Raw genomic sequence first — 21,836 nt, 5'->3', positions numbered from 1 at the left:
GTCCAAAATGATTTAATTTCGAGTGTAGCAACTGTAATAAATAAAAATATATAAAAATAAAAAAAGGATTTCATAGCAATATATTATATAAATTTACCATTTATTTGGATATTTGATGTGGCTTAAGTACTTTCAATATTAACTACAGCATAGTGATTCAAACTAATGTGACGAGTGAAGGAAACTATTTGGTAAGATTTATTACTTATATAAAACTTACTTTTTTTTCTACTGCCTACCCTAGTTAAAAACTCTATGCACGCAGCTGCACAGATGTGACAACCGTAGTATCTAACCATGCACTGATTGCATTTGATTATTAATAAGTGATAATGTTTAACATGTTAATATTGTAATTGTCCTAACAGAGAGATAATGTCATCTCGAAACCCGTAGACATTGAAAAGTCGGTAAGTTGTTATATAATAATATTCACTAACATTCGTTGATGGAAAGTCGATGTATGATAGGGTTACGAATGATTAAATGGTAAAAAATGCACAATTATACTATAAAACATAAGTTTACTTGAAAATATGAAATGGCACTAAAATGACAAAATGAATAGATGGTAAAAATAGGCAAAGAAGACTTTGGTATGATCTGATTTTTATTTATTTGCACGTAAAAACAAAGCACATTTACATAGATTTTATAGGTATTTAAAATAGTACTGGAGTTTATGTCAAATCGGTTTCACTTATAATTTGTGATACAGCGCTCTCTCAGTAATCCGACTGCTATATTCCGCCGTTATTTTTACTAATTGGTAGCAAAAAATTAGGCTCTATAATTCGCCGGTATTCAATGTCGAATTCAGTAGTCTGCCGCAAACAAATGACGCTAAACAAATATTTTGTAATTTTATAAATAATTTTAATTAATTTAACCGTGCGTAAGACGCAAGTATAAATTCATCAACAATTTTTTTTTTTTACGAAATATCTGTTTGAAAATTTTATCATGTTTTGTATGTTTGTACAATAATCCTAATTTTTCACTAATTAGACACTTGCCTAATTTTTGGGGTGGCAGATTAGTGAGAAAGTACTGTATTTGTATGTTTACCAAGTTAAAATTTAGGTAAATGAACAACTTGCTTAAAAAACTCTAAATGCTTAATCAAAGTACAAGATGACAAGCTGTATGAAAGATATTATACCGGTGTAGTGTTCCTTCTATACTCTTCTACCCCTACGGAGAATTTGTATGTTAGTTGTAGAGTAGAACATATTTTGTATGAAGATAGTGTATACCGCCATGATTCTTCCGTAATGTGTCAGACTCTAGTAGTAGACGGTGGTAGTATTACACAGAAGTGTTGTAATAATTTCTCAATTAACATGGGATTATATTTTTCTAGTATTTGAGGGATTCGAGTAGGAAACTCCTTGATGATTTTCCGAATGTTTGATTTTACTGTTTACCATATTGATGTGCCATGTATGTATATATATGTATTTTTTTAAAATTATTTTTTATGTTTCTGATCCTATATTTGTGGTGATATACTCATGTGTCTGTGTCAACTAATTGCTAGTCCCATCTCAACACAGGACTTTTAAGTCCCACGGAGTTGGGACTTATGTCTCAAATAATGTACAATAAACTTATGTATGTAAATAAATAAATTATAATCATATTTTATTATTTATCAGTTACTAAGCAACGAGTTAATCGTGAATTAGTTTAAATAAAAATAGTATTTACAAACAATGATGTATAATTAAATAGACACGTTACTAGCCTAAAGTCGATAGCACTTCAGTTCGTGGGTAATTGTCTTCATTCTCTAAAGGAGTTTCGCTAGATCAGATGTGAAACAACGCAGAAAAACCTCTGTGTGTGATGAGAAAATGCATTGATTACACTGCAACTCTAAATAATTGAACAGATATATAGTTCTGTTTGTAAAAATAAGAAAAGGTAATAGATTTATGAAGATGTGTTAAACAACTTATAAATGAAATGTTATTATTAGAGCACATACAAGAATATTTTTATGTGCCCTATTGCAAGATTTAAAAGAAAAATGAATAAATAGTAGATAATTAATTTAAAAAAGATTATGCATTTTTCACAATTTTAAAGCCTGTAAGTAATAACACCGACAGACAGTGTCATAGCTATGAAAATGAGTTAAGCAAAAATATGAACTAAGAAAATATGTGTATCTCTTTTCACACAAATGTTTGTATCGTGATTCACTATCTGTTTATTTTTAATTTTCGAGGGCATTGGAATATTTGATAAATGTGAGATGTGGCTAGTAAATTAATAATGTGTCTATTTACTATATGTCAGTGAACGTATCTATCTAATTTAGATATTTGTGTTTTTTAATTATTTAATCTAATTAATAACATGGTCTATTTTGGGTAAAATTTTGTATATGTAAATAAATTAATATGAATTCTGAAAGTCATGTTTCATTTGCAGCCGCTACATTGAAAAAATATTTAATAGACAGAAGATCTTCTTACCAGGTAGTTTTGCGTTGACAATAGAATCAGATAAGTGCCCAAGAGAGGTGAGGAAAAACTCTAAACATGTAGGCTTCCGTAGAGTTCTACTAGTACAAAAATATTGTTTAGGCCATTGGTTTGAACAGTGTCCGAAGAGTTTTGGAAGCTTAACTATTTAATAGAATACAGTATTATCATCAAAGCTGTAGATTCAATATCATTGTCATCACTACACACCAAAAGAGTCAAATGAGATTCTTCCAATGCTATATAAACACAGAAAAAAGTTGCTAGTGGTGAAGTAAAAATAAACACATACTTTGAAAGTTTTATGTTATAATATAAAATGTTGAGAAAATATGGTTCAATGTGATTTACAAGATTGGTAGGCCAAATAACGGAACTATCGAAATCATCTTAAACATTAAAATAGAATTTGAATTCACAAACCAACACTATTACACTGTTCACCAAATAAACGAGGATGAAGAAGAAAATAACAATAGTGTGTGAAGCATTCATAATTAGTCAGATCAATGATGATTGTGACTCGTTTCTGGTGATTTTTATTCCAAGGGATAGCGAGAGATTGGACAAACTCCTTACAGAACTCCCGCAATAAATGAAAGAGCCGTTCGTTTTTAATGCTTTAAGCCTGAGTGTTTCATCGCCATTACAATCAAAAGAAAAACGTTTACTGGAAGTCAATTGCACATATCTATACACCATACATTGCGTACTGTTCAAGAAATTCACACATCTCAACTCAAAGCTCTAAATAACTCACCCCATATTAAAAATTAATCATTTTATTACTTTGGAATGTGGTAAAATAATTCTTTAATTTTGTCTTCATTAAAAACATTTTTTTTATACGAGCACACCCTACATTTTAGATACTCTAATAAACCTGTGTGTTTTACATAATCCAATATTTGTTTTTCAATTACATTGGTTTTACCATTTCAGCATAGTAATTATACAAGCGGTTCATTTAATTTGTTATAGTCATATCAATAGATGTTTTCTCTTAAAATTTAATGTTTTTGTAAAGTGCGTACTCTTATTTTTATAGTAAATCATTTGTGCCCAAAAGGTTATTCGTATTCTTTGGGATTGAAAGCTACACTTATTCATTGTGGACTGACACCATTGTCTGTTTTTTCTCTTTAATACGATGTTTGATGTATTTTTAATAATTGTCTTTTGTGCGCTAGGAATGAGTGGGAAGCACCATTACAGCGTCATGGAAGTAGCGACCTTGATATTCGTCCCTGTGCTACTAATTTGCATCATCGTAGCAGTCTGTTGGTTTTGGAAATTTCCAGAACAGGATAACAAACGATTAAGGGGGGCCTTCTTGCCTGGAGAAGATTCACTCTGTGAGCCTCAGAACCCCATCATGGGAGCTGCTACCATCCGAGACATGATTGAGTTGACCACCTCCGGGTCAGGGTCTGGTGAGTCTTAATTTCTGAGCATTAACTGAATCTATGATTGCAAATAATCCGCCACATGAATGGTTCCAATCAGATGCTGTCGACAATGGGGGTTATAGTTACACTAATTATTAGTCCGCCTCGTGGTGTAGTGGTCAGCGCGTTTGCCTACTATGCAAAAGGTCTCGGGTTTGATTTCCGACAGGGTTGACATGAAATATTTATTTAAAAGGGTGTTTTTACATTGGAATATTTCATAGTACCTGGAATGGTACCTGAAGTATAATACCCGTATGCAGAGACAAACCTTAAGGTGAGGAAAGTACATTCTATTGTATTCACCTTCGGGTTATTCTCTGCATTTAAAATTAGAATGTACTTTCCTCACCTTAAGTTTTGTCTCTGCATACAGGTATAAGACTGATCATCTTACCTTTGTGTAACAAAAATGATCAAGATACACTGCGATTGGTGTACCAATGCAGTGCCCTATGCACCATTAGGTGCGGAAAGGGAAGGGAATTATTAGTCAAAATGACTGCTGAAAATGTTTTTTTTATAATTTATTTCTTATATATGAGAATAACTAACCTAATTAATCTTCCGATTGCGTTATTGCAGCTGGTTTGCCTTTGCTGGTTCAGCGTTCCATCGCTCGGCAGATCCAACTATTGGATATCATCGGGAAGGGAAGATTCGGAGAAGTGTGGAGAGGTCGCTGGAGAGGAGAGAATGTAGCTGTGAAGATCTTCTCTTCTCGTGAGGAATGTTCCTGGTTTCGTGAGGCTGAGATCTACCAGACTGTTATGTTGCGTCATGAAAACATCCTTGGATTTATTGCAGCTGACAACAAGGGTAAATTCACTTAAGCAATATTGATAGATATCCCAAGAAAGACAATTTTTTTTGCAGTTCAGAATCAGAAAATAAAATTATAATTTAAATAATGTTTTTTTCTAGATAATGGGACTTGGACCCAGCTGTGGCTTATAACAGACTATCATGAAAATGGTTCATTGTTTGATTTCTTGACTGCCCGAACAGTAGATCCTGTAACACTGATCCGAATGGCTCTTTCCATTGCTACTGGACTGGCTCATTTACACATGGACATAGTGGGCACCAAAGGACTAACACACCATTCTGCTGGTAATTTTTTAATCAGTTTATTCAGAATAAGTTCTAAGCATGGACGTTAAACAAGATGTGGTTTAAAATTTTGCCTACAAAAAATTTAAGCCAATGTGATTTCTATCTGACTTTAAAAAGAGATCAAACCCAATCTGTATTTTGTATGTTGTAGTTAATCATCACCAAACATTCAAAATATTGAAGTTTTACCTGCCATTAAAACTCTTATCATGTTTCTATAGATGTCTGAAGTCCATATTGAAAGAAACACTCTTTTATTTTCCACGTTTCATGGTTTTGTTGCTATTCCTGAGTCTGGTTAACTCTGTGGTCACTTTTTCCATTTCTGTCGCGTATGTCTACGCTGTCCTGGTCACCATAGAAGGGTTTTTTTTCTTCATAAAGCTGGTAATGTCCCAGACCTTACCTGGACTCCGGACATCTATAGAAACATAATAGGAGTTTTAATGGTAGGTAAAACTCCAATTTTACGTGTTTTGAATGTCTGGAGTCCATACTGAGAGATATGTCTGTTATCTCCTGATGAACGGGTGAATTTTGGAGATTTACATTCCACCCCAGAGATTGTAGAATCTCTGCCGCTAAACGTGTTTGACATAGATCCTCCTTGGATTAGTTCTCTAGGAGGAAGTTGTCGGTAGACGATTGTCCGAATAAATGTGCTACAGTAGTTCTGCAACCCAGTTTGTGAGGGTTGCGAACATTTTAGAAGCAAATGAAAGGCCAAAGGGCAGAATTGTCATCTGTATCAAGTAATCTGTTCAAGTAATGTAACATAAGTCCTTGATAAATCATCCGCATGAACCTCCGATGCCTTGGTGCAATCAGGAAGTGGTAGTAAGCTTGCGATAGGACTTTGCCAGCCAAGTGTTGCAGAAATAATGGCACTATTTGATGACTTGAAAGTCTGAAAGGGACTGGATCTAGAAACGTATTGTTTTCAGGTTGAAGATCAATCTCTTAGACCCCTCCGATTTCAGTGTCAGGAACATTTTTAAAAGGAAGCTACGGAAATGGTCCACAGCTTCCTAGATACCAGTTTCTATCAGTTCCTTTATTTGTAAGTCCAGCTCGATAGAAGATTCTATTGGAAAAAGATCCAGAATCTTTCTGTGTGGCATTATGGGAGGGAGTTTTAATAAGAATAGTATCCTCACTCCCTCGATCATTTTCAGCATGAATTTTGATGTCCCAATAACAACCATGCTGATTGGAAGGACTTTAAGCACCATCCCTCAAATTGATTTTTCTCGTTTTCCTCGATTTTTCTCTGCGAGATGTCTTCACTGCCCTTGCAAAAACGGATCCATTATTTTTAAGGCAGAAACATAAGGCCTTGAGGTACCGGGTTGAGGACTTGTGGGTTTTTACTAACAGATTGTCCGTAGTGCCCGCTCTAGAGAGGAATGACGTCTGGTTCTCTTTATTGAACAAGTGTTCAGAGCTTGGCAGAATCTTATTGAGACCCTCTGACGTGTTCCTCCCCCCCCCCCCCCCCCCCCCTAACTGCCTCTGTTCGCCGCCCACATACGAATGAATGCCTTTAAAGACCCTTCGGTATGGGGAGTCATAAACAGAGAGGGTTTTGACTCTTTCAAACACGGACTAAGCACTATGTTGCTGTCGCGGCCCAATTTACCGGCAACTAAAACCCGGACTGGAACTCCTCCTTTTGAATGAAAAGAATGTGCCACAGAGCGGCGAAAGTTCTCTCCATGGAAGCTTGCAGATGAGTACTAAAGTCGCACCGTCGAAGCTCATCTCACTCCCAGCTCGATGAATGATGGTTCAGCAAGAATCTTTTTCTTCACTTCTGAATATCTCACCCCAGTCCAGTTTTCACTGTAAAAGTACTGGACTATGTTGATTTTGGCAATGGGATAAACCTGATGCTACTTAACTGTTGTACTGGGCTCTTAGAAGTCCTGAAGCAGACCTTTTTTGGCATCCTCTTTCTCTTCCTGTCCTGGAGGTCCTTCGAGGATGTTGTCTACGAGGAAGATTCAGCGCGAGTTGCAACCTCGGCCCCAATGCTACTGTGCTGATTGCGAAAAACCGTGTTTGACATCAACCCAATTAGTGTCACCAGATAGTAAATTCTAGGATCCACGAGGACCCTCATACACGTTTTGCCCAGAAATATGTTCGGAATCAAACAATGCTACCACATGGAAAAATGGACACTTTATCGACGCATAAACCCTTCTGTAGTGACTAGTACAGGGTAAACAATTCAACGGAAATGGAAAAAATGACCTTAGACTTAACCGCAGATCCAAGAATAGACAAAAAAAACACAAAACATGGAAAAAAGTTATTGTTTCTCTCTATATGGACTCCAGACATTATTCAGAACACGTAATAAGAATTGTGGTATAACCATATCTTTTGGCACTTGTGCAATAATTATAACATCCACTCACTCCCACAACTAATCTCTAAAACATATTTACACACACAAAGAAACTGATTTATGTATATTTCATGTATTTCTGTGGATATCTGTCTTATTCTCTGTATATGTCTTTGATTTTATATTGTTTTACCTGTATTACTGTTGATATCCCTAATAAATAAAATAAATTTAATAAAAATGTTTTCACTAGACTGATTTTATAATTTTGTTTTAAATCAGAATGACAGCAAATCGATAAAATATTATTTCCAATCAAAAGTTCCATAGTTTTACCTGTGTTCATATACTAAAAATACTTTTTTTAAATTTTTGTATTGACAAAAATGAATTATTTGCCTTCTTATAATTAACCCAAATATTTCAATTTTGGGGCCATTTTCAACGAGTTGTAAATAACTCATCATTAGAAAATGGCAATTAAGTTATGGTAGAGTGGGGTTTGAACCTCGGACCTCTGATCTATGAGTCCGCAACACTAGTCACAAAACAACTTAAATATTATATTGCACAGAATGAAAACCACAATAGCTTCTTGTATATTTTAATTTTTCACACCAATTTTTATTATATATTATACATTTTTCAAACAAGCTCTATTTTTATTCTTATATCTTTATTGTAAGTATTAAGTACCTATATTTGAAAGATACAAAGTAATACAAAATAATTGCAAATCGAAAGTTATTAATATGATTTCTTCCACGCTTTATTACTAGATGTGTATTTTATTATTATTTTTATCTCCAAGACAACCTGAACTAACCTTTAAACTTAGACCTATCTGGTAAGGTTACATTTAATAAGATAAATATTGCTGAAATCTCAAGAATTATTGCAACAAACATAAATAAACCTTTTAATCTGAAGATTAAACTGTAAATAACTCAATTATAATTAAATATAAAGCTATGCTGTGTACTGAGCAAAACAGAACTCTTTAAATTGCTTTCTTTATCATCATTTCTTTGATATAACGAGTAGATATGTACATTCATAGTATATTGTTGTTTTACCCTTTTTACACTGTATCTGTATGGCAGCATCCTTACAGCCATAGTTCATTTATTTCTTTACGGTTCCATGAACCTTTTACATAATTACAATAAAACCAGTGAAAAAAAATGCAATAAAACATAGCATAATATTAAAAAAAAAACAAAAACATTGAGAAAAGTATACAATGGGAAACAGTTTTTATTTATAAGAAAAGAAATATCACATCTGTAACAAATATAAATATTTACCTTTATAAAAGAAAGGTAAATAAAAGATAATATCAGTTTTTAAAAAAGAAGAAAGTTCTTTAAAAGGAAAGTTAAAAAGTTTACTACATGATTTATATAAATATTAATATTAAACAACAATAAATACAAACAATAATTATACATGCAAAAGTAAAGAGTTAAAATATAAGTGAAGAACTAATCATTATTCAAATTTTTAATTGTTAATTCTTTTTCAAAACACAGGACTTGATCATCAGAGGTGTGATATAAAATAAATTTAAATCATCGCTGTATTGATTTGCAAGTTGCTGCATGCGAATAATTGATGAATTCAATGAATAATTAGTGCCATGATGATGACTGTAAAACAAAAAATTAAGTCTTATTGGTCCATGTGGAATACGGAAGTTTATTAAAGTTATCAGTTCAGGGCAATCTATTTTATTATTTAATTATTTATAAATAAACTAGAGGTCATTTACTGTCCTCCCGTTTGACAGTAATGGTAAATTTAAATCAGTCATAAGGGATTTATAATTTATTTCTAGCACAGGTAGACCTAATTTATTTAGAATATATCTTAAAAACTTTCTCTGTGCTCGTTCAAGATCATATGAGTTGCAGTAATAAACAGGACTCCAAACTGCAGATGCATACTCTAGCTGTGATCTTACAATAGAACAAAATAAAATTAGGATTGTTTCAATATTTTGAAAATGCTGAGTGTTACGAATAACAAAACCTAACATTTGCATAGAATTATTGGAGATAATTTCATAGTGATGTGAGAAATTTAACTTAGTATCAAAAGTAACACCTAGGTCTTTAATAGAATGGACTTGTGTCAAAATATTGTATTATTAATGTAGCCATTGAACAACAGGTTTTCTGGATCGATTAAAGGAGATATTAATTTTGCAGATAACATTTTATGATTAACTTTGTCAAAAGCTTTTGAGAAGTCAGTATATATTGAATCAACTTGTGCATAAGATTCAAAGGCTCGACATATATAATCTTGATATAGTAAAAGATCGGTTGTACTTGATCGTCCTGACATCATATTCATCATTTCGTAGTTTTGACAAGTCCCTTTTCCTAATTTGGAACTGCTGTAAATAAAGAATTGAATCCTTCTACTGAAACAGACTGACGGTGGTTTATAATGTATGAAGTTATCCAGGGAAACAAATTTCCCCATTTACCAACCCTCCAAAGCTTGAGAAGTAGTATAGAATGGTTTATTTTATCAAAAGCCTTGGAATAATCCGTGTACAAAACATCAACCCATGTCCAGTGTCCATGGCATTCAGAACAACATCGGAAAACTCACAAAGCTTTGATTAGGCAGATCATTTCTAATAGAATCCATGTTGATTGACGGTAATGTGAGGTTTTATCACTTTTAACAACTGATGAGTGACTATTTTCTCCATGATATTACTAAATATAGAAAGCAATGATTTTGAGCTATAATTTTTAATTAAGCTCTTGTTTCCTTTTTTACGTATAGACGTAATGGTGGCTTTTTTCCAGATGCTGGTAATGTGCCTTCACTCTCAATACAATAATCATAATAATTAAAAAATATCTTTCGTCGCAGTCTCAATCCTGGGGATTGGTTTTCAGCAAAGTCCTACAACTCATCCTCCATTGGTTTTTATTCTCTGCAGCCCTCTTCAGCTGGACATATGAGGCACAGTTCAAATCCTCGCACACTTTCCCCAAATACTCTCGTCGGGGGCGCCTTCTGTAATTTGTTCCCTCAGCCGCTCCCTCTATTATGGCATGCAGGAGACCCTCATGGCGGATAAGAAAAGATATGTCAGAGGATATGCAATCTGCTTGGCACATTTTGAAATAAATAATGGATGTATGCCATCTGAACCAACTCCCTTGTTAATGTTTAGTTTGTTTAGGTATTTAGCCACCAAATAAATATTTATATCTATAGAATTAAGATCTACCATGCCATCTTCTGTGGAGAGTAGAAAATTACCACTTTATGTATTACACGATGAATATCCAAAAACTCGGAATTAAAATATTCAGCAATGGAATTAAATATTTTTTTGACCTTCATCGGCTAACTTATTTTTAAAAAACATTTGATGGGGCAATTGACTTCCAGTATGTTTGGATTTAACAAATGACCAGAAGAAATTAGGGTCTTAATTAATCTTATCTTCTGCAACTGAAATAAAATACTCGTAACATTCCCTAGACGTGTGTTTCTGTATTTCCCTTAGTAAGGAGAATGTATGGTAATCAGATATTTGTGGCATTTGTATATTGGTCAAGTTAGTCAATGAACATTTGCTACAGAATATATTGAAAAAATCAAAACACTTCCTTATTAACATAATACTAATGCTTTGTCTATGTAAAGCAAAAGAAACTTATAAATCAAAAGTGTACTAAATAGCATCAGTGACTATGTAAAAACTTCAATCTTGATTTGCCAACAAACAAGACAGTTTTCATTGTATGCTTACAATATATGTTCAGTTTTTTTTTTTTTAGTTATGTGACTGCGAAAAGGAAAATGTGAGTTCCTACCATCATCTGTTGGATTTTTTGTGATGACAGCTGAACAGTAATGATATAAATAACTTAAAACTATCAATACACATCATCATAATAATAATCTCCACCTTTTTACCACTCACCATTCCAATTTCTACCTAGTCCAATTTTCTTCCCTCTTTTCCTTAATGCTATCTGTATATATATTTATAATTTCTAAAATGCCCACTGGGTAAAAAAATAAATAACAAAAATAACTTTTTTTTTAAATATGTCTGATGCAGGAAAACCGGCCATTGCTCACAGAGATCTCAAGTCCAAGAACATATTGGTGAAATCCAATTTGTCCTGTGTTATTGGCGACCTTGGTCTTGCAGTGCGACATGACGTCACTCACGACACAGTTGATATTCCTTCTACTACCCGGGTCGGCACTAAGAGATACATGGCTCCCGAAGTAAGTGCATATTTTTAGCTCTTTTTTTAAATGACACTTACAAATGCCTCGTCACACAAGACCTATACTGAGGGCACATAAAGATGCTATCAAACTGTTAGCTAAAAATATTTACACATACATGTGCAGGTCGCTAGTTAGTGATGTCATGAAAGAGTAATATTAATAATGTCCATTATTTTTTATTTATATTTTTATTCATATAACGGATGCATATTACAAAAAACAACACATATCCCTAACTCTATTAGCCCAAGATCCCTGTGTTGAGTTGGGATATAAAAGTACATATTCATTAACTCTGCTCTGTCCGGGTGGATGAAAAATACATTTTTGTATGTGAAATAGAACCAGAACCCTAGACAAGTGTTTTCGAGTTGGTGGCTACACTTTGGTAAAAATCCTGAAAAAGGAAATCGAAAGGAGAAGTCCGCCTCGTTGTGTAGTAGTTGGCACATTTGTGTATCATTCTTGAGGTCTTGGGTTCTATTCGAAGAAATTGCCCCTTGTGCCTTTCTGGACATTGAGGGAGCTTTTGATAACACCTCAACTGAAGTCATTACTAATAGAATGACGAAATGTAGCGTTGATTCTATCACTTTAAAATGGATTAAGTCTATGCTATCGAACAGAACGGTCAGAACGACACTTCTTGATGCCACCATAGAGGTATCACTAACAAAGGGCTGTCCTCAAGGAGGTGTTCTATTGCCACTTAATGGTCCATTGTGGTTGACGATCTATTGTGTGAGCTCGATGATGCACTGTTTATGACTCAGGGATATGCAGATGACTTGGTGGTCTCGATTGTGGGTAAATGCCCGAGTACCATATCGAGTCTCATGCAGATGGCTTTAAAAAAGATGGAGGGCTAGTGTAAAAAGACAAAACTTTCTTTCAATGCCAGCAAAACAATTATAGTCCCTTTCACCAACAGGAGGAAGTTAGCTGCTCTTAAGCCTCCTACTCTTTCTGATAAAAATACAAACTTTTCCAAGCATGTAAAATATCTGAGAATAATCTTGGATCAAAGATTAACTTAGAATTTACACCTGCAACATTTGATCAGATAGTCATACTGAGCACTGGCTGCCACATGGTGGGAAAAAATGGGGCCTAAAACCAAAGGCTGCACTAAAGATACATACAGCCATGGTTAGATCTGTGGTCACCTATGAATCTATAGCTTGGCACAAAAATGCCCAGTAAAAGGTATGCAGCGGTGCATTATGCAGCCTACAAAGAATGGCCTGTGTAGCATTGCCACTGGAGCAATGTGCTCTACTCCATCTATGGCAATGGAAGCGATGTTATGGCTAGCTAGTTATGTTATGAGCAATGACAACTGTAAATCTAAAATTATGAGGAATTTGCAAGAATACCTCATCGATAATCCGATGTAAGCTATGCCATCGGATATAATGATTATAGAATTCAATTTCCAAAAGCATTTTACGGTGCTTATACCTGATAGGGAACAATGGCTGCCCGACAGCCCCCTACCCTACAGGGAAGGAGACATTGTGTGATACACGGATGGCTCCAAGAAAGATGGATAAGCAGGTTCTGGGATACACGGAGTTAGACCCGCCAAAAAGGTTCTCCATTAGCCTAGGGTTTTATCCCACTGTCTTCCAAATGGAACTCTATGCCTGCACTCATACAAATTTGTGCAGACAATACAAAAACAAAAGAATTTATATTCTCTCAGACAGTCAGGCGGCTCTAAAAGCACTTAACTCTGTCGAGATAAATTCTAAATTAACCTTTGAGTGCCTACGGGTGCTTAATTGTGTCGGCGAGTGTAACAGTGTCATATTAGTTTGGGTACCTGGACCTTCAAACATCGACGGTAACTAGGCAGCTGATTAATTGACAAGGCTGGGAGCTGAGACAGCCCCAATAGGCCCTGAACCCTACTGCGGGTTGCCTAAATGTGCTCCTCATAATGAGCTTAGGTCATGGGCCAGGAAGCAGAGTTTAATGCTCTGGCAAAAAGTACCTGGTCAGCACCATGCACTGACAAAAGGAACTGACAAAAGGGTACTCGCAAAGTTTTTCTTTTAACCTAATAAAGCTCAGCAGAAATCAAGTGAGGGTTATCAAAAGAGCCCTTAACGGGCACTGCAGATTAAACAAACACCTTGCTAGAATGAACTTTTACAAAACTTCTAGATGCAGGTTCGGCAGTGCAGATGAGGAAACACCTATACACATTCTATCTGAATGTGATTTTTTAGCCTCATCTTCAGGGGACCACTGATTAAACCTGAAGATGTTAAAGAGCTCGCCCCCTACCTAATAGCCTGATACTTTATGGATCTGGACTTAGAGGGGGAGATTTAGCTAAATGTAAACTTTCGCCTTCCACACAGTATCCAGGCTCTTTATAGACCTGGGCTTGGATGGGTAGAAGTATTCACGGGGACCCGTCACAATAGATCTTCACAGGTCGCAGTGATGTCAGGAGCTTTCATAGCGCTGACCCCTACCACTAAGAATAAGAATAGATATATCACCAGATTCTTCAGCAACTTTTTAGCATTTTGTGTAAACATGCTTTTGTGAAAAAAAATCCTAGATGCAGAAATGTTCTCTGCATTTTTCAACAGATTTAAGAATGATAAGAATGGATAAAGAATGATGTAAACAATATAATGTATATACTTGTGGTCTGAATAGGTTCTGGATGAGTCAATTGACAACCGCCAGCTAGACCCGTTTAAGCGCTCAGACGTGTACGCGCTGGGGCTGGTTCTGTGGGAGATGGCGCGACGCTGCAGCCTGGGAGGCATGCACGACGAGTACCAGCCGCCCTACCACGACTGCGTGCCGCCCGATCCCACACTGGACGACATGCGGCGCGTTGTGTGCTGCGAGCAGCGCCGCCCCAGCATCCCCAACCGCTGGCAGGCTGACCAGGTAATGTGCATTAGTATCAGCTGCCCTCGCACTGAAACAATCAAGTTACTATAAAACATTGCAAAACATCAAACAGTGTATCCAAACGCCGTTTTCACTGCACCTTGAAGCAGACTTGTATAACCCCTTTGTTTTTTAATATGAATGTTACATTTGAGGGTATACAGCAAAAACTGGGTCATTGAGAGCAAAACGAAAAATAAAGGCTGTATTTGTGGGACAATCAGTTCATTTATTTAATAAAATGAATTTTCAATTAAATTAATATGTCTTTTCCATTCAATCACAGAAAAATGAACAAAACTGTCACTTTGATTTTCTTTGAAAACTTTCTTGAACTGGCAAAAACTAGGTTGTTGCAGCAACGTCGCATTTAAACAGTTTTTTGCCGGCTGTGACCCCATATTTATTTCCTACAACCAAGACAGGCAGCCAAATTTTGCTAGTTTTTAATATTCATTCGTAATACTTTATTTTTTTTTTTTTTTTTGCACCACAACAGGCCAGGAGGCCCAATTACAGTGGTGAATTACATCACAGAACACCCAGGCTTGAGAAAAATCACATTAAATTTTTGTGTTCTCACCGGGAATCGAACCGGGAACCTTCTGTGTGTGAGTCAAGCGTCTTGACCACAACACCACGGAGGCCGCCTTCATTTGCAGGAGACTGCTGCGAGATATTGCATATACTATTAAGCGTGTTGTCCAGATGTTTATTGAAATGTTTATGTAATCACTTTTAATTTTTGCTATTATTTAATTAGGTACGTGGTTCCACTTTCCATTATGTTGTATCCCAACTCAATACAGGGCTCTTGGCCTCATAGAGTTTGGGATATGTTATTATTATTTTTTTGTAATTTATATGTTTTTGTACGAATAAATTTAAAAATAAAAAAAAAAGTAAAACTTATAGAAAAAAACTCAAAGAAAAATAATGTAAAAAAAAAGAAAGGTAGTTTCAGTTAATGTTTTTTGAACAAGTAGTCTGATAGGAGAAGATCGGTCTGTATTACGTAATAAAAATAAAAAATGGATTTTCAGGTGTTACAAGCCATGTCAAAAGTAATGAAGGAGTGTTGGTACCATAACCCGGCAGCAAGACTAACAGCTCTCAGGATCAAGAAGACACTCGCAGCCATTGGTGCAGAAGAACACATCAAGATGTGAAATATGTTACCTCCCAAGATTTAATTCTATAACTTATTAAAATAATATATGTACCAATAGATTTAAGTTTAAGCAAGGGAAAGCTCAGAAACATAATAGGCTTTAGTGAACATTAATTTACTATATAAATTTGGTTAAGTTTTACGATTGTTATTGAAATATATTTACGAGCACTAGTCTTAAAAGTGTGTTTACAAATTATGATCCAAGATCAAGGACAACTGAGTATAATAATATACATTCACTTGTTAAATTTCATTATATTTTTTAAACTTTTATTGACAAATTTGACTATCCGCTTTGCCTGACTGATAAATTTTAGTATTTGCATCTTTGGTTGCGAGATTTTCAATTAAGATTGTTTGAAAAATCATTATTGATTATTTTATGTCTACTGTGTAGGCTTCTTTTATTGACAAAGCAAAATAACTTCTTTCCAAGTGCAGCTATATTGCCACTCAGTTTTATTTGTAGTGTATTTTAATAAAAATAAATTACATTACAATGCAAAAAAAAATTTACATAATATTTCTTCATTTAACTAATATTTTTATACTGTTTATGTCACATTGTATTTTTTTTTCCTTTACATAACAATGCAATTTTTTTTATTTAACATTTCTTTATTTTACTAATATTTTTACACTGTTTATGTCACATTATCTCTATTAGCAAAGGAATGCATACTCGCGAGAGCTTTCCCTTTGTTGATTTTTAATATTCACAAGTTGTGAATGTAAATTTGACAAATTATTTTACTTAATATTTACATGCTAATCAAAATGTTTGTACCTTATTGGTGTACACAGTTATTTGCTTCAAAAAGTTGCTGTGAAATCAAGCATTAATCATTTAATAACGCTTCAAATTGTCATTCTTATTTTTATAAACAAGACATTTACAAAGTTTTATTGTGAATCAAAAAGATGCGTACTAAATAGAATGACATTGTTCAATTTTTTATTATTATTCGAAACGTCCTACTATCCTGTACTTTGGGATACATTTTATAATCCATAATAAATTGCCCAATCATATATTTAAAAAAAATATTGTATGTACATTGTGTTTTAAAATTTTATTTATTAAACTTATTGTCTAAATGATTCAATGGAGATATTTAAAATGAAAACATTTTTGTCGTTTTTATTATTTTTTCTAAAAAGTCTTTCCTGTCTTTTCTCCGAAAATTTTATTTTTGACGTTAGGTGTTTTATTTTTAAATTATTATGTACATGAATGATGAAATGTATTTACGAACTTACCTGCAAAAAATGTATTCAAAAATCTAATTATAAGATGTGCAATAATTTTACCACTCTGAGTACCTTGATTAATGTTATTTTCTTGGTGTTAATATGTATTTTGAAGAAAGTCAAAACACCTCAGAATTCATAAAATATTGTATGTATATATTTACAAATACATGATAAAATGTTAAAAGCTGTCAATAAAAACTGCAATAAAGCTTGTTAAATATAAAGATTATTTAACAGAATTAAAGATATAAAATCTACCTATTAATATTTATCAGCATGAACTATAAAATAAATATTTTTCGGAAATTCTAGCATTGAGTGGCTGGCTTAAATTTGTTGTAAGTGTATGTAATTTTTCTAACAACTGATGGAGATAATAATATAAAACATAATGTTTTATATGTACATACATTTTGTTTTTGCTAAAATTCTTTATTCAAATGTAATATAGATCTCCGAAATGTTTTCAAATTTATATCTTTGTACTCAATTTTCTGAACAATTTTTTTGGTAATTTGTAAACTTATTATTATTTTGAATATTGTTTCATATTTACGTATTATAAATACGTTAATATTCTGACATACTGTTTTTGTTTTGTTTGGACCATAACAGATCAAGAGGACCAATTACATCTCTCCGTTTTAAAAAAAAACTCGTTTTTATTATAGTGATCTCACTGGGTATCAAACCCAGAACCTCTGTTCATTAGGCGAGTGTCTTAGCCACTATACCATGGGCCCCTTTTTATGGCTTTCTTGTATTTGAACACAGTAAGTGTCTTAAAACGATACATGTTTTACATTATCCAAACTGAGAAAAAATTACATAATACATATTTAAACATAATGTGTGTCATCTTTACACAAGTTAACGATAGATTTATTTTTTAGTGTTCTAACTATGCCTTTACATTTAGATTTTTAAATGTCAAAAAAGTTGTATCCATATAAAAAAGATTTTAAGTATGCACGTTATTATATAATATATGTCATTCTACTTATAATATATACAGTAAAAAGGCTAAGTAATGTGCCACTATATCCGAAATTGAGATATGTGTCACTTTTCTCAGAATTTTAAGTTGTATTGTAGTTTACATCAAAAACCCTCTAGTACAAATTACATCATACAAAATTGGACTTATTTTTAAGAATTACATTTAAATCTGCTTTTGATATTTATTCTACATTGCCATAATATATGTGGTTTTTCATAATACCTGTCTTACCAACATTATTTTGAAATTGATTCTTAATAATAAAAAAATGCTCATTTTTCATTTTTTAAATCTTTAATCGACTCTTAGCCTTTTTACTGTTGATACAATAAGTACTTATGTTATAAATGCAATATGAAAAGCCTTTTATTAGTAGGTATATTGGTTACAACCCTAATTTTTATAAGTAAATTTACACTGATAACCACTGAAGCTTCCTTTTAAATCTTGCATATTGTATTTGAACAAATATATATTATTATACTATTGATTTGGTTAGATGTGGCCTGGTCAATCACAAATTGATGATACTACGTGCATACATAATATGTAGTAACTGCTCTCTTATCTTATATAAGTGGGGAATAGTAATAATTAAATACTGCTTAGCAAATTATTTCAAGAGATTAAGAGTTTGGGTGTAAATTTAACATTATTTCTCAAAAAAGTCATCGTCACTTGATACATAATTCAAAATCATTTTGTTTCATAATTTAGAAAAGGCTGTGAAAGATATATTTTATGTACCATTTTGATAGTACCTACACATAATATAATATAAGCATTCTATTGTATCTTAAAGTAATAAATTTTCAAGTGTTTTTATTCTTAACTGTGTCTAAAATATGAAATAGATAAAATCAATACAACTATTTCAAGTATGATTGATCTGAGCAAACATGTGTAATCTGTTCTAAACTTCATTCCCCATGGCTAGATGTTAGTTCCATATATTAATATGTATTTGTTAGAATATAAACTTACGTATGTGTATCGATGGATACATTCAGAGTCTGACAGTTTCGTCTGCCTTTCTCTGTATAACATTATCTTCCAGATGGATGTTTCTATGTGACTTGTACCGCGTGTCTATGTGTCAGTATCCTGATTTTACACTAATGCTAAATTATTCTTCCATTATATCATACCCAACCATACTTCGATTGATGGAAAAAAAAAAATAAGTGGTACAGCAATAGATAATCGGATTAGTTCTGAATTGAAGGTTTTTTTTTACAAAAATTACATGACTGAAATTGGAATCTTTTCTCATTAACTGCAAAAAACTTTATGTATTATAAAGTATTGAAACATTTGGAAATTTTTGAAAACAGTGTTGCAAAACATGTCTTCCGTGTTTTACAATATTGTATTCAAAACAATCCGAATATTTAGTTAATGTTTAATACAGAATGATTTTTGCAGTTAAAGAAAAAAAAAAACAAATCTCAGCTATACAGTTTTTGTAAAAAACCGCTTCAATTGTGATTCAATAATTAATACAATACACCCAAACGTCTGGCAACTGTTCTTAGGAAAAACATTCTATAAATACACACTTTGTTTTACCCAAAAAATTTATAACTTAGCAATTAAATTACAGGAAGTAATTTTGGAGAAAAACTTAGTTTTACTAAATACTGCCCAAAGTGGACACATTTATGCTTCTATACATTTACAAATGTTTTATATCAGTCTAAAGAACAAACACTAAATAAAATATATGTGATCTTTTACAGTAATGATAACTTTGACTACCTTTATCAAGATGCAGTCTTATCTAAAAAAAAATATAATATAAAGTCTCTCAAATAAATTGTTGGAAAAAAGTAACAGTTTTTTTTGTAAAATTAATACTTTTATGTATAAATGTGGTCTTCAACTCTCAACTTAAATTCATTACAACCCTGTGTTGTATTGTGTTGAAAGAATTTTTTAGAAAATGAATATCTCTTTATGTTTTAGAATATGAAAAATATTGGGTTATTTTTTAACATGTTTGATTTATGTTAAATTTATTTTCTGTTGATTCGGCAAATGTGGCCCAGCTGACTATAGGTATATCTTCAGCTCTCTTTCAAAATATAAACATTTATTACTGTTTAAGTAAACCATTTAACCTTTTTTTTTTACACATTTTTTAATCGCGAACTTTTATTACAAAAAAATTTACATGGGCTAGTAAGATGTTCAGTCTCGCCACAGGTGCCAATGAAGGGACTATGAAATATTGGATTGAAAAAATAGCTTTTAAGTAAATAGCAATTTATTGGGACGAAAAACTTAGTATTTTACATTTAGTGGACTAAGTTTTTTTCACATTCTTTGATTTTTTTATTGTACACTTTTTTACAAAAAAAATTGACACTTGGTGGTAAGATGATCAGTCTTACGCTTCATATGCCAGTGAAGGGACTACGAAATATTGCAGTAAAAAATAGGTTTAAGTAAATAGCAATTTATTGGGATGAAAAACTTAGTATTTTGCATTTACTGAAATAAGTTTTTTTTTCACATTAATTTTTTTTTAATTGTTAACTTTTTTTACAAAAAAAATGACACTTGGTGGTAAGATGATCAGCCTTACGCTCCATGTGCCGATGAAGGGACTACGAAATATTGCAGTGAAAAAATAACTTTCAGTAAATAGCGATTTATTGGGTTAAAAAACTTAGTATTTTGCATTTACTAAAATAAGTTTTTTTTTCACACTAATTTTTTTTTTATTGTAAACTTTTTTACAAAAAAATTGACACTTGGTGGTAAGATGATCAGCCTTACGCTCCATGTGCCGATCAAGGGACTACGAAATATTGCAGTGAAAAAATAGCTTTCATTAAATTGCGATTTATTGGGTTGAAAAACTTAGTATTTTGCATTTACTGAAATATTTTTTTTTTCACACTAATTTTTTTTTATTGTAAACTTTTTTTACAAAAAAATTGACACTTGGTGGTAAGATGATCAGCCTTACGCTCCATGTGCCGATGAAGGGACTACGAAATATTGCAGTGAAAAAATAGCTTTCAGTAAATAGCGATTTATTGGGTTAAAAAACTTAGTATTTTGCATTTACTGAAATAAGTTTTTTTTTCACACTAATTTTTTTTTTATTGTAAACTTTTTTTACAAAAAAATTGACACTTGGTGGTAAGATGATCAGCCTTACGCTCCATGTGCCGATGAAGGGACTACGAAATATTGCAGTAAAAAAATAGCTTTCAGTAAATAGTGATTTATTGGGTTAAAAAACTTAGTATTTTGCATTTACTGAAATAAGTTTTTTTTTCACACTAATTTTTTTTTTATTGTAAACTTTTTTACAAAAAAATTGACACTTGGTGGTAAGATGATCAGCCTTACGCTCCATGTGCCGATCAAGGGACTACGAAATATTGCAGTGAAAAAATAGCTTTCATTAAATTGCGATTTATTGGGTTGAAAAACTTAGTATTTTGCATTTACTGAAATAAGTTTTTTTTTCACACTAATTTTTTTTTATTGTAAACTTTTTTTACAAAAAAATTGACACTTGGTGGTAAGATGATCAGCCTTACGCTCCATGTGCCGATGAAGGGACTACGAAATATTGCAGTGAAAAAATAGCTTTCAGTAAATAGCGATTTATTGGGTTGATAAACTTAGTATTTTGCATTTACTGAAATAAGTTTTTTTTTCACAATAATTTTTTTTTATTGTAAACTTTTTTTACAAAAAAAATGACACTTGGTGGTAAGATGGTCAGTCTTACGCTTCATGTGCCAATGAAGGGACTACGAAATATTGCAGTAAAAAATAGGTT

The 21,836-nt window shown here is 32.8% G+C and overlaps 1 protein-coding gene across 3 annotated transcripts in view; it reads left to right on the top strand.

Annotated features, from left to right (window-relative positions):
* Positions 1-16,292, top strand: part of babo (TGF-beta receptor type-1 babo) — a 38,490-nt gene extending 22,198 nt beyond the window's left edge. For all 3 annotated transcript variants that reach the window (XM_088232714.1, XM_088232716.1, XM_088232713.1), the window contains exons 4-9: positions 3,683-3,925; positions 4,526-4,759; positions 4,865-5,053; positions 11,509-11,681; positions 14,364-14,603; positions 15,650-16,292. In XM_088232714.1, coding sequence (XP_088088840.1) covers positions 3,683-3,925; positions 4,526-4,759; positions 4,865-5,053; positions 11,509-11,681; positions 14,364-14,603; positions 15,650-15,775 — 1,205 coding nt within the window. In that variant the 3' untranslated portion in view covers positions 15,776-16,292. The remainder of the gene's footprint in view (positions 1-3,682; positions 3,926-4,525; positions 4,760-4,864; positions 5,054-11,508; positions 11,682-14,363; positions 14,604-15,649) is intronic.
* Positions 16,293-21,836: the final 5,544 nt, after the last annotated feature.

The sequence above is a fragment of the Micrasema longulum genome, unplaced genomic scaffold (assembly GCF_059751315.1).
Source record: "Micrasema longulum isolate JH-2025_06_02 unplaced genomic scaffold, ASM5975131v1 h1tg001011l, whole genome shotgun sequence".
Taxonomy (NCBI): domain Eukaryota; kingdom Metazoa; phylum Arthropoda; class Insecta; order Trichoptera; family Brachycentridae; genus Micrasema; species Micrasema longulum.
Note: the sequence above shows the minus strand (reverse complement) of the source record. Positions and strands in the feature narration are given on the sequence as shown.